Genomic DNA, 12,481 nt, shown 5'->3' on the forward strand with positions numbered 1-12,481 from the left:
TATGTATAATATATGTACACACAAATATTCTTTTCATTATGGTTTATTACAAAATATTGAATATAGTTCCCTGTGCTATACAGTAGGACCTTGTTTATCCATTCTATGTATACTAGCTTGCATTTGCTAATGCCAAATTCCCAATCACATCCCACCCACTGCCTCTACCACCCCGTGGCAACCAAAAGTCTGTTCTCTATTGACTTTTTAATTCCAATCATTGTAATGGGTTTTGTGCAAAAGTATTTGGAAATGGGAAGACCTATTAGAAGGCAGTTGCATTGTTTCAGGCAAGAGATCATGGATAGTGGGGAAGATAGTACAAAAGTGGACTGAAGTCAGAAACCTGGCAGTTATCCTTAATTTCTGGCTCACCCTCAGCTCCCACATCTAATCTACTTCCTAAATGTCCAAGATTATGCCCTCAGCCTCTCCATTTCCACAGCCACTTCCATTATTTGGTCACTATCATCTCTCCATGAGGCTATTGCAATAATCTCATTGGTTTCCCAACTTCCACTCTCACCCACATCAATCAATTTCAGCAACAAGAGTAATTGAATATTTGAAAATATTGATCTGATCATGTCTTTCCCTGTTTAAATCTTTCACTGCCTCCTCATTGCCCTGAAGATATAACTCCAATTTTTAAAAGAGGTTGGTTGGCAAGACCTTTTGGGATTTAGCTACTGCTGACTTCTCCACCACATTTCCTACCTCTCTCTCCTTCCCCTACCCTGAGCTCCAGTCATGCCTAACTCCTTCCAGAGTTTTGAATGTTATCTGGCCTCTTATCCACTGTATTAGACAGCTCAGGCTTCCATAATAAATATATCATAGCTCAAGAGGCTTAAAGAATAGAAATTAATTTTTTTATGGTTCTGGAGGCTGGGAAGTCCAAGACCAAGGTTCTGGCTGATTTAAATTATGGAGAGACATCTCTTTCCAACTTACAGATGGCTGTCTTCTCTCTGTGTCCCCACTTGGCAGAGAGAGTAAGCAAGTTCTCTGGTGTCTCATCTTATAAGGACACCAATCCTATCAAATCAGGGCCCCATCCTTATAACCTCATTTAAGCTTATTACTTTCTAGAGGCTCTCTCTCCAAACACAGTCACATCGGCATTTGGACCTTCAACATACAAATTTTAAGGAGACATTAGTTAGTGCATAGCATCCACACTTCTTAGTTCACACTATATTCTTTTTTTGAAACAATCTTTCTCCCAGTCTTTGCCTGGGACATGTAGTCTGATTCCTCAGTTCTCAGCTTAGGCATCACTTTCTCCAAGAAATCTTCCTGGATCCTACAAGAAACTTAATAGATTTTTTCTAAGTGTTTCCATCAGCTTCCTGTATTCACATCTTCGTTGCATTTATTACACTGGGTTGCAATTGCCTTTTTATCTGTCTTTCTTACTAAATTGTAAATGCCTTAAAGGCTGTCTACCTGCTTATTCATTGTTGGAGTCTCAGCACTGAGGACAGTTCTCAACACACACACTAGTCACTCAATCCACATTTGCTGAAAAAAATTACACCTTTACCTTTTTCTTTTCTCTGTTTTCTTTCTTTCCTTCTTTTTTTTTTTTTTTTTTTTTTTTTTTTGGCTTTTTTAGGGCCACACATGTGGCATATGGAAGTTCCCAGGCTAGGAGTCAAATCAGAGCTGCAGCTGCCAGGCCTACACCACAGCCACAGCCACGCCAGATCCGAGACACATCTGCAAGCTACATCACAGCTTATGCCAACACTGGATCATTAACCCACTGAGCAAGGCCAGGGGTCGAGCCCACATCATCATGGATGCTAGACGGGTTCATTACCACTAAACCACAATGGGAACCCTGCCTTTACTTTTTTGAATACAGTTTATTCTCTCCTTAAAAATACTGTGGCAATACTTGCAACATTCAAGAGTCTGTAAGCCTGAATTGGGGTTTTATATCCTAAATAATAGATGATACTAATAGGAAGACTTAAAGGATTTATGTGGGTTTAACATAAAATATTCACAGACCTCTAGTTTAAAAAAAAAAAAAAAAAGGTATCCCTGAAGTATCCATATTATGAGATTTTTGTTTCCCAAATTTTAAAAAGGCACCTAGTAGTCACCTGAATTCAAATCAATCCTTCATTTTTATGCCTCTCTTACTCTCCTTTCCTATATCATGAATTAGAGTTGCACCCAGCTAAGTTTTCTACCCAACCCATAAGGCACTATTGTTTCTCAAAAATGCTAAATAAGAATGCTGTTGTGTTGCAGGTTGTTGGATTTCTTCTGGAAAAGGGAGCAGATACCACCCTTTGCAATTACAGCAATAAAACCGCAGTCCATGTGGCTAAAAGTGATGTTCAGAGGCAACTCCTGGCCATGACTGGAATCCAGGCTCCCCAAATGCAACTTCTACGAAGTTCGTGGCAAGGCGATCTTGAACAACTTCAGCACTTGCTGGTCAGTTAAACTGATGTTTGCTTCTGCCTTTGGGTGGGTGAGTGGGTGGGGGTGGGGTGAGAAGGGCACAGACCACATACAACTCCTTTAAAGAAAAAGAAGTTCTTTTCCAGAGCAGTCCAAGAAAGTTTCAGGCAGGAAATCTGAGAGAAAAAAGGGTCAAATGGGAGAGTGGGGTGGAAAACAAGATAATAAAAGAACATAGCAGCAGCCTATTTACACCTTCCTCCAGCTAGATGCTAGGAGAAGTCATGCAGCACCGCTGGGCAATGATGTGCTCCCGTGGATGCCCCTGGAGAACCACTGTCAACTTGCTCGGAAGAGTTCCCTTGACATCATTGCCGTTTGTACAATTGCTGTTTAGATCCCTGTGGACCATTTGCCGTTATTATCGTTGTCCTGAAAAGGGAATCAGAGAGCCTGTGTTTTGCGTAATATTTAGTGGTGACTAAAGAAGAGTATACATTTTTTTTTTTTTTTTGTCTTTTTGCTATTTCTTGGGCCGCTCCCGCGGCATATGGAGTTTCCCAGGCTAGGGGTTGAATCGGAGCTGTAGCCACCAGCCTACGCCAGAGCCACAGCAACGCGGGATCCGAGCCGCGTCTGCAACCTACACCACAGCTCACGGCAACGCCGGATCGTCAACCCACTGAGCAGGGGCAGGGACCGAACCCGCAACCTCATGGTTCCTAGTCGGATTCGTTAACCACTGCGCCACGACGGGAACTCCAAGAAGAGTATACATTTTTAAACACTGTCTTTTCAGAGTATTGATCTTCTGGTTTAGATTTTCTGCCCAGATATTCTTTTCCAAAGTAAGTTGTAAAACTACATCATAATCGAAGACATTAATTATTGGTGAACAGCAACTGCCTACTCTCGGCATTTACCTTTGGAGATACTGTCAGATCACATGACCTTTCAACGGAAAGAAAAATCAATTGCTGCTAGGAAACAGTTTCTTCCATTCCCTTATGCTAGAAATTCAAACAAGTAAAGAAAAAGTAAAAGATATTCTGGTCACCTAGAGTTCAAGGAAATATACAACATAATCCAAAGGACTCAAGTTCTTTTGTTGTACTAAACAATAGTCTAAAATTGCCATACATTATCAACTGAGCTTAGAAATATTTTTGGAAGCCATTAAATTTTATTTTAATGGCATTTTCAGCAGTTGCTATAATTCAGTGTCTGTTTTCTCAACCACATTTTTCACTTCTAAAGATAAGCAGCCAAATTTTTGAAAAAACTGGTATCTGTACCTAGATCCAGAGCTTAATCCACAGATGCTGAGTTAATGTGCTATTGTAAGACTATTCTCAGCTCAAAACTTTCATGTTGGTTCTAACTAATAATAAACATTGATAGAAGAGGTGGTTTCTTTTCAGAGACTGAAAAAAAAAAAATACTAACTAATTAATTCCCACAGCACCCCTCTGAGGTAATATCATTATCTCTAGTTTGTCCCTGGAGAAACTGAGATAGAGACACTGATTGTATTGACACAGCATAAAGTGAAATAGAGATGGAAATTCATGAGTTACTTAGGTCTATAAAATAAATAGTTTTGAGAATTTGGTCTTCCAGTAGCTTATCAGTTCTGAATTATCCAAATTAAATTTTACTTTCATTAAAACAACAAATAACATCTATAGGTCCACCTCTCTTTGACTATATAAATACTGTTGAATAAGCTGTCTTATTACTGTAAACCATTCATTCATTCCGCAAATATTTATTAAGCCTGTATCAAATACTTTGGTCAGTGCTTTTCATAGTCTATCTCCAATCATCAAAACAACCCTGCAAGGAAGATATTGTTATTCCCACTTTGCAGCTAAAGACCCTGAAATTCAGTGAATAAGGTTGCCAGATTTTGCAAATGAAAATACCCTTATTTAAATTTGAATTTCAGATAAATACCAAATAAATTTTTAGTATGATTATGTCCCATGTGGAAATGATTCATTATTTAACTAGATGCCCCTTATATTATCAGGGCAATTTTATCAACCTTTAGAGTGTCCTTGATATAACCCTGTCGGGGGTTAAATAATCAGTTAAGAAGTTAAAATTCAAACACGGACTTATCTGAGTCTCAGGCCTGTGTTCTTTCAATTCATCAGCTCCCTCTCAAGACATTGAGGAAGAATATCTTGAAGTTAAAATGAGAATTTGGAGTTCCCGTCGTGGCGCAGTGGTTAACGAATCCGACTAGGAACCATGAGGTTGCGGGTTCGATCCCTGCCCTTGCTCAGTGGGTTGACGATCCGGCGTTGCCGTGAGCTGTGGTGTAGGTCGCAGACGCGGCTCGGATCCCGCGTTGCTGTGGCTCTGGCTAGGCTGGTGGCTACAGCTCCGATTCAACCCCTAGCCTGGGAACCTCCATATGCCGCGGGAGCGGCCCGAGAAATAGCAACAACAACAACAGCAACAACAGCAACAACAACAACAACAAAAAAATAAAATAAAATAAAATAAAATAAAATAAAATGAGAATTTGGCCAAGCAATGAAAATGCAAAGATTAGTATTAATAGTCATGCAGTAAAGACATACAGAATTAAAGCTTCATGTTTTTAAAAGGCATCCGAAGAGCTCCTAGATATAAATTTCCCGAACCAACATGGCTTGACTCCTCTGATGCTGGCTGTGAGAGATGTGGATCTGTTTGAGAGTCTTGATATGTTCACCCTCTACAGACCTGCAGAAGTTCTGTCTGAGCTTCTCAGGCATCATGCGTGAGTACAAGTGCTCAGTCAGCACCTGTGGGAGGGTGTCTCTGCCTGTATTACTTTCAAAGTCATTCGCGAACTTAGATATATAGATTGCTTTATATACACACACACACACACACACACATATATAATACATATTAAATTCTTTTTTTTTTTTAGGTTTGTACCAGGACATATGGAGGTTCCCAGGCTAGGGGTCAAATCAGAGGTACACCTGCTGGCCTACAGCACAGCCACAGCAATGTGAGATCTGAGTCATGTCTGCGAACTACACCACAGCTCGTGGCAAGGCCAGATCTTTGACCGCTTAGCGAGGCCAGGAATCAAACCCGAATCCTCATGGATACTTGTCAGATTCATTTCTACAGCACCACAATGGGAACTCCTTAAATTCTTTTTTTTTTTTTTTTTGTCCTTTTTTGCCTTTTCTAGGGTCGCTGCAGCAGCATATGGAGGTTCCCAGGCTAGGGGTCGAATCGGAGCAGTAGCCACCGGCCTACACCAGAGCCACAGCAACGCAGGATCCAAGCCGCATCTGTGACCTACACCACAGCTCATGGCAACACCGGATCCTTAACCTACTGAGCAAGGCCAGGGATCGAACCCGCAATCTCACGGTTCCTAGTTGGATTCGTTAACTACTGCACCACGACGGGAACTCCTTAAATTCTTTATATATAAAAATACATAATGTATATAAGTGCCTTATATGTAGCATATAATGTATATATATGTATTACATATGTATTATATATATATGTATTATATATATATTGTGCCTTATATCTAAAATACATAAAGAATGTACATATATGAAATGCACATGCATGTTCATAAAAGGGACTCTGCAGCCGCAAAGTGATGTACAGATGTTAGAGGTTACTATCTATTATTCTTATGATATTGGCCCTTTGTTTTATTTGTTTAAATACTTAACTGTCTTGGTTGTTCCTGGGAATGTCAAATAATTCTTGAATATGTAGCTCTCTACTCCCAAAATATTACTGATAATTTTGGAAAGCATTGTCAATTATCAAAAACAATTTATAGTAGTGATTCCCAGTTATCTAAAAATTACATGTCAGCATGCTCTTTTGGAAAGGGGGAAGTAAACAAATAACTTTTTTTTTAAAAAAAGTGGGTTAATTAGCAGTCTTTCATGTCAGAATCTCAATTTCCTAATGCTATTTGTTACCTATTTCTCTTGTCATAAAATAAAAAGAGATGGCCAAAGCTCTTTCTCAGAATTTCATATGAATTTTTTGGGGGGAATAAAAAAGAAAGAGGGAACTTCCAGAACATATAGTCAAGAAGGTGACCTATTGTACAAGAATCAGTTAGTATAATAGGATGAAGATGGAAGTCTGAAAGTACCTCAGACTTCAGTGTTAAGCAACAGCTGAAGAGAGTGTTAAAAATGAAGATTACTGGACATCACCCCAGAATGGTGTTCAGTAGGCCTGGAGTGGGGTTCAGAATACAGGAGATCAAAGGACACCACCTGCAGAAACATTAATCAAGGCAGACGAGCAAACTGCAGTCCCAATGATTTATACGACTTGCTCAAGACCACATGTTAAGGTAGTGGCAGTCCTTTGATCCTTTGTTAATTCTTTTGAATCATGACATTTGAAGGAGAAAAGACCATAAGAATATTGTTGCAGATCGTAAAACATCACTCTGTCCCATGGAAATAAAGAGCTTCAATTCAAAGGTGTTAGGTTGGAGACTGTGATCAAATCACTCCTGGTCTGAGAACGTGACTAGTGAAGCAAGTTTAGTCATTTGTTTTCCTCACAACAATCTGGTAATAGAGTTATCATTTATCCTCTGGACCTCTCTGAGCTGATGTCTAATTCTAGGATTCAGCACAGAACAGAGAGGAGATTTGTGCTGATTCGGAAGAGCCTTAAGATCAGCCAGGTGGGCTTAACAATCACAGGGCGAGGCAGAAGGAATGAAAAAAAAAATCACAGAAACAAATTTTATAAGATCACTCCGCTCAACCAAGAGCCTGTGAAATAAGCATATCGGTTTACTTTCAATGTGAGATTCTATGCCATTCCACTGTTTTGAATAAGAGCTACCTGTTAGCACAAAGGAAAATAAAAATAAAAAGCAGTTAGCGAAACCGTTAGAAAGAAAAAACCAATCAAGCCAGCTATTTGGGATGATAAGACAACAGTTTATCAAAATATTTTTATCTTTACATGATATATGCATTATCAAATAATTATGAGATTTCTTATCCAAAATTGGGAAGTTCTGCAAATATTAGAATGTTTTTTAGAAGAGGTGTGGTATAAGATATACAGTATTTTCCTTTCATTGAAAAATCCTGAAAATTTGTTGCTTTCTATCTCACATATTTTGAAGTCATTATCATCATTCCAAAACTATGTTACTTACAAAAGATGTTACAAAAGATTACTTTTACTTACTTGGTGTTAATATTTTTCCACTCATGTTAGTCTTATTTTTCAATAGATTTAACTAATTAAATTCTATTCTTCCTAGAGATCCTAAGCTCTGTGACTTTAGTGGAAAGTCAGCAATACATTATGTGTCACAAATAGAGAGTTTCAGGAAACAGCAGTTATTGGACATTCTAATGAATTCTATGCCAAAACCAGGTAAATATTTCTATTCCACCTGCAGAATTCTCTGACTCTAAAATCTCTTTTAGAATTCTTCCTTTTTCTACATGTATTTAATGGATTCATTTAAAGAAACCAAGTTCACAACTGTTTATTGAGCAGTGATTTTGTGTAAGACCCAAGACTAGGTACTCTGAGGCATGCAAAGAAGTTTAAGACATGGTCCAAACTTTTGAAAGCACTACTAAGAAACCATAGAAATCCCTGAAAGTGCTCAGTACAGTCAGGTACGCATCACATAAGTCAGAGGAGAAAGCTTGTTGTGACCTGGAAAGGAGAAGAGGGACTTCCAGTGGTTCTTAAATGCTCAATAAGATATGGAAGGAGGAGAAAAAGAAAGATTTGACACACGGGGAGAGAAAGAGTCTGAGCAAGACAAAGAAGCAGCCACAAAGAAAGTGTCACTGAGCCACATGTTATTTTGACTTTGTTGTTCGATTGGCTTTCTGTTTGAAGCTTCTGGGCAGGGAACAAGGCTATCCCCAGGAAGTTTTCATGGAAAAAGTGAGACTCAATCTAGTCCTTAAAAAATGATGAGATTTGATTTTGTGGAGCAGAGGCCTCATGCGGAAATTGAGCATGGCTCAACCCAGAGGCAAATGGGAGACTAGAACCAGCAATTCATGTCTGGGAAAAGCAATACAGAAGATCAGATACATAAAGAAGCTGGGTCCAGGAGTTCTCCCTGTGGCGTAGCAGGTTAAGGATCCAGCATTGTCCCTGTAGCAGCTCAGGTTGCTGCAGAAGCTCAGGTTCAATCCCTGGCCCAGCAGTGGGTAAAGGATCCAGCATTGCTGCATCTGTGGCAGAGGTTGCAGCTGCAGTGCACATCAGATCCCTGGCTTGGGAACTTTCATATACTGAGGGTGCAGCCAAAAAAAAAAAAAAAAAAAAAGAAAAGAAAAAGAAACTGGGTCCATTGAGGACTCATTAAACGTCAGGCTGAAGGACATCATTTTTTTTCTCAATTAAATGGAATCACTGAAGAATTTTAAGCCAGGGAATGATGAAAGCCATGTTTTAGGAAAATTAAGTCATTGGATAAATATGAAGGAAGAGACTTACGACAGGGAAGCACCACTAAGAAACTATAGAAATCCCTGAGTACAGTTATAAGGACCAGGAAAAGAGCCCTCTGGCATGGTGTTTAGTGGGCCTGAGAAGCGCTGGGTGTGGTGAGTCTAAGAAACTGTGAAAGAATAAAGATTGTATATATATATATGTATAACTGGGTCACTGTGCTATACAGCAGATATTGACAGAACATTGTAAATCAATTATAATTAAAAAGTTTTTAAACAAAATATTTAGAAAAAAGAATTCACAGAATTTCATGATGTAGAGTTGATAGAGGAGACTCGGAGACAAAAGTTGAGAGAGTTGAGTTAAACATGATTCCTGGAGTTCCTCTTATGGCTCAGTGGCAATGAGCCTGACTAGTATCCATGAGGATGAGGGTTTGATCCCTGGCCTTGCTCAGTGGGTTAAGATTCCAGAGTTGCCCTGAGCTCTGGTGTAAGTCACAGACGAGGCTCAGATCCTACATTCCTGTGGCTGTGGCATAGATTGGCAGCTGCAGCTCCAACTGGCCCCCTAGCCTGGGAACTTCCATATGCCACACCTGCGGCCCTAAAAAGACAGAAAAAAGAAAAAAAAAGGAAGAGAGATTACAAAGTCGATGTGAGAAGTGAGAGTTTCAATATCAGGATAGAGGCAGAAGATAGGTTGCAAAGAGCAAAGAAAGAAAATACAGTGAAACAATGTGATATGAGCATAGATCACTTGTTGAATTTTATTTCAATTATAAGATCAACAGAAAAACTTTTGCCAGGGTAGGTTTTCAAGGAAGAGCCTGTGCTTATTTGAGGACATAAGGATAGCAAGAGAGGGATGCATAGGAGAGCAATGTTCCCCAGTAAGTAACTGGGGATCTACTGTTTGCTGTTCAGAACTCTGTTAATTTAACGCGGCTTCAGGTGCTAGACAGAAAGTATGCTCGGAGCAGCTGAGTGTGTTTGTCTCTGGCAACTATAGAACAAATATATTTCCCATCCCATTGTAAGAGGTTTCACTTAGCCACTTTACCCACTTTTTAAAAACAAACAAGCAAGCAAAACCCCATTCATTCTGTGGACTTTTGTTGTCCTCACATCTTTCCCTGCAAAGATTATGGCCCAAAACTTCATCAGGATCCCAGACCATTATTTCAAGAAAATCTCTGACAAAATGGAGCTGATTTTAGAACCTAGAGCTAGATCTTTCAGTGAAATTGCTGGAGATGCGTTTCATCAACATACCTTATTATGTTTCTTTTGGCAGAAAGACATGATGAACCATTACTTGACATTTGTCAGGATACAAACTCTTCTCCAACCGATATGATAACAGTTACCAAAAAACAAAATATAATCTTGCAAAGCATCAGTAGCAGTGAGGTAAGAAGCTCTTTTTAAAGGAATTAACCAAAAAATGGATAACTTCCTCCATCTACATTTATTTACCTCTACTTTATTTGTGTTGCTTGAATATTTTATAATAATTATATCACAATTATATATTTAAATGTTATCATCAAGAAACTTAAAGCATAATTAATGACACTCTAGTGAGGTTTTTTGGTTTGATTGTTTGTTTGTTTGTTTGATCTCACCCATGGCATCCTGAGCCAGGGGTCACACCTGTACCACAGCAGCAACCTGAGTTGCGCAGTGGCAACTCAGGATCCTTAACCCACTGCACCACAGGAGAACGCCAACAGTTTCAAGAGTTTAATCTCAGAGCAGTAATGAGCTAGTCAACTCTGAGTCTCATGCGTTGTGTGTGTGTGTGTGTCTAATACCACAGAATATTGATGCAGTTTAATCCTTACAAAATAATAAAAATGTAGTTGGAGTTTATGTATGTAATTTGGAAAAAGGAGATCATCATTAATCTGATTGTGTCAAATGCATCACAGGACACTATATAGGAGGTGCCTCTTCTTGGCCCTGGTCATCATCCCCTGCTCTTGGTAAATAACTACACAAAGTATAGTCACAGTACTAGTAACAAATTCTGTGATCCACAGAAAACTGTGGAATGATTTTCAAGGCCTACAGTAAACTGTTAACAGTGGTCGCCTAAAGGGACAGAATTGGAGATGAACTTTGCACTGGATTCTCATTTGGACCTTATGAATTTTTATCAAATTAACACAGCCCAAACAGTTAAAAGTATTGCTAGTGTAGGAGTTCCTGTTCTGGCTCAGCAGGTTAAGAATCCAACTAGTGTCCATGAAGATGAGGGTCGATCTCTGGCCTTGCTTAGTGGGTTAAGAATCTGGTGTTTCCATGAGCTGGGGCATAGGTTATAGATGTGGCTCGGATCTGACATTGCCGGGGTTGTGGCATATTGGATCCCTAGCCCAGTACTTTTCCATATGCTGCAGGTGTGGCCCTAAAAAGCAAAAATAAATAAATACATAAATAAATACATAAGTAAATAAGTATTAATAGCCTGCATTTTATTGGTGAGAAAGAATTTGACCACAGAGTGTTCGTTTTTAAAAGTTAATGAGGGATGGACTCTAATATGTTTAAATGATATGGAGCATTTTGGAGATGGTGGCGTAAAGAGCTTTCAGTCCCTTTCTAATTCCAAAAAATCATCCCCAAACGACAAAGAAAACAAACAAAAATAAAAACCACAAAAACTTCAATCAAAAATTAGTTTGAAATAACTACCGATTTACAAGTACTGATGAAAATAATATGGAGAGGTCCTGTATAAACTTCACCAGCTTCCTCCAATGGGAGTTATTATCATCACTGTAGCTGATTGTCAAAACTGGCAAACTGACATTGACACAATACATTGAACTCGACTACAGACCTTACTTGGATTTCACTAGTTTTTGCACGCATTTCTTTTTCTTTGTTTCTTTCTTGCATGCATGTATGTGTGTGTATGTGTGTGTGTATACAGTTCTATGACATTTTATCCCCTGAATCATCATGATCAAGATTCAAAACTGTACTGTCACCACAAAGGAACACCCTTTTACCACCCTCTTCATAGCCATATCCTCCCTGCTTACCCCCAGCATCCACTGATCAGTTCTCCACGTCTATAATTTTGTCATTCCAAGATATTATATCAATGGAATTATCACACCTGTAAGTGTTTTTAAAAAATAAATTTTATTGGAGTATAGTTGGCTAACAATATTATGTTAGTTTCAGGTGTACAGCAAAGGGATTCAGTCATATATATACATATATCCATTCCTTTGCAGATTCTTTTCTCATACAGGTTAATTACACAGTATTGAGTAGATCAGCCTGTGCTGTAAAGTAGGTCCTTGTTATCCATCTATTTTTTATCTAGTAGTGTGTATATGTCAATCCCAACCCCCTAATTTACCCCTCCCACCCCACATTTCCCCTTTGGTAATCATGAATTTGGTGTCAAAATCTTTGAGTCTGTTTATGTTTTGTAATTCTTTTGTATCATTTTTTGCTAGATTCCACATATTCATGATCGCATATACATTTGTCTTTCTCTGACTTACTTCACTTAGTATGATAATTTCTAGGTCCATCCATAGTTGCGGCAAAAGGCATTACTTCATTCTTGTTTATTGTTGAGTAAACTT

The 12,481-nt window shown here is 38.8% G+C and overlaps 1 protein-coding gene across 3 annotated transcripts in view; it reads left to right on the forward strand.

The window, feature by feature from the left end:
- Positions 1–12,481, forward strand: part of MAP3K19 (mitogen-activated protein kinase kinase kinase 19) — a 62,477-nt gene that overhangs the window by 13,078 nt on the left and 36,918 nt on the right. For all 3 annotated transcript variants that reach the window (XM_085001354.1, XM_003483595.5, XM_085001355.1), the window contains exons 3-6: positions 2,266–2,454; positions 5,040–5,194; positions 7,709–7,824; positions 10,168–10,283. In XM_085001354.1, the coding sequence (XP_084857480.1) occupies positions 2,266–2,454; positions 5,040–5,194; positions 7,709–7,824; positions 10,168–10,283 (576 nt within the window). The remainder of the gene's footprint in view (positions 1–2,265; positions 2,455–5,039; positions 5,195–7,708; positions 7,825–10,167; positions 10,284–12,481) is intronic.

The sequence above is a fragment of the Sus scrofa genome, chromosome 15, assembly GCF_054392235.1.
Source record: "Sus scrofa isolate SSC_HxYL_T2T_F1_AM1 chromosome 15, Sscrofa_HxYL_maternal_Yorkshire_Landrace_v2.0, whole genome shotgun sequence".
Lineage (NCBI taxonomy): Eukaryota > Metazoa > Chordata > Mammalia > Artiodactyla > Suidae > Sus > Sus scrofa.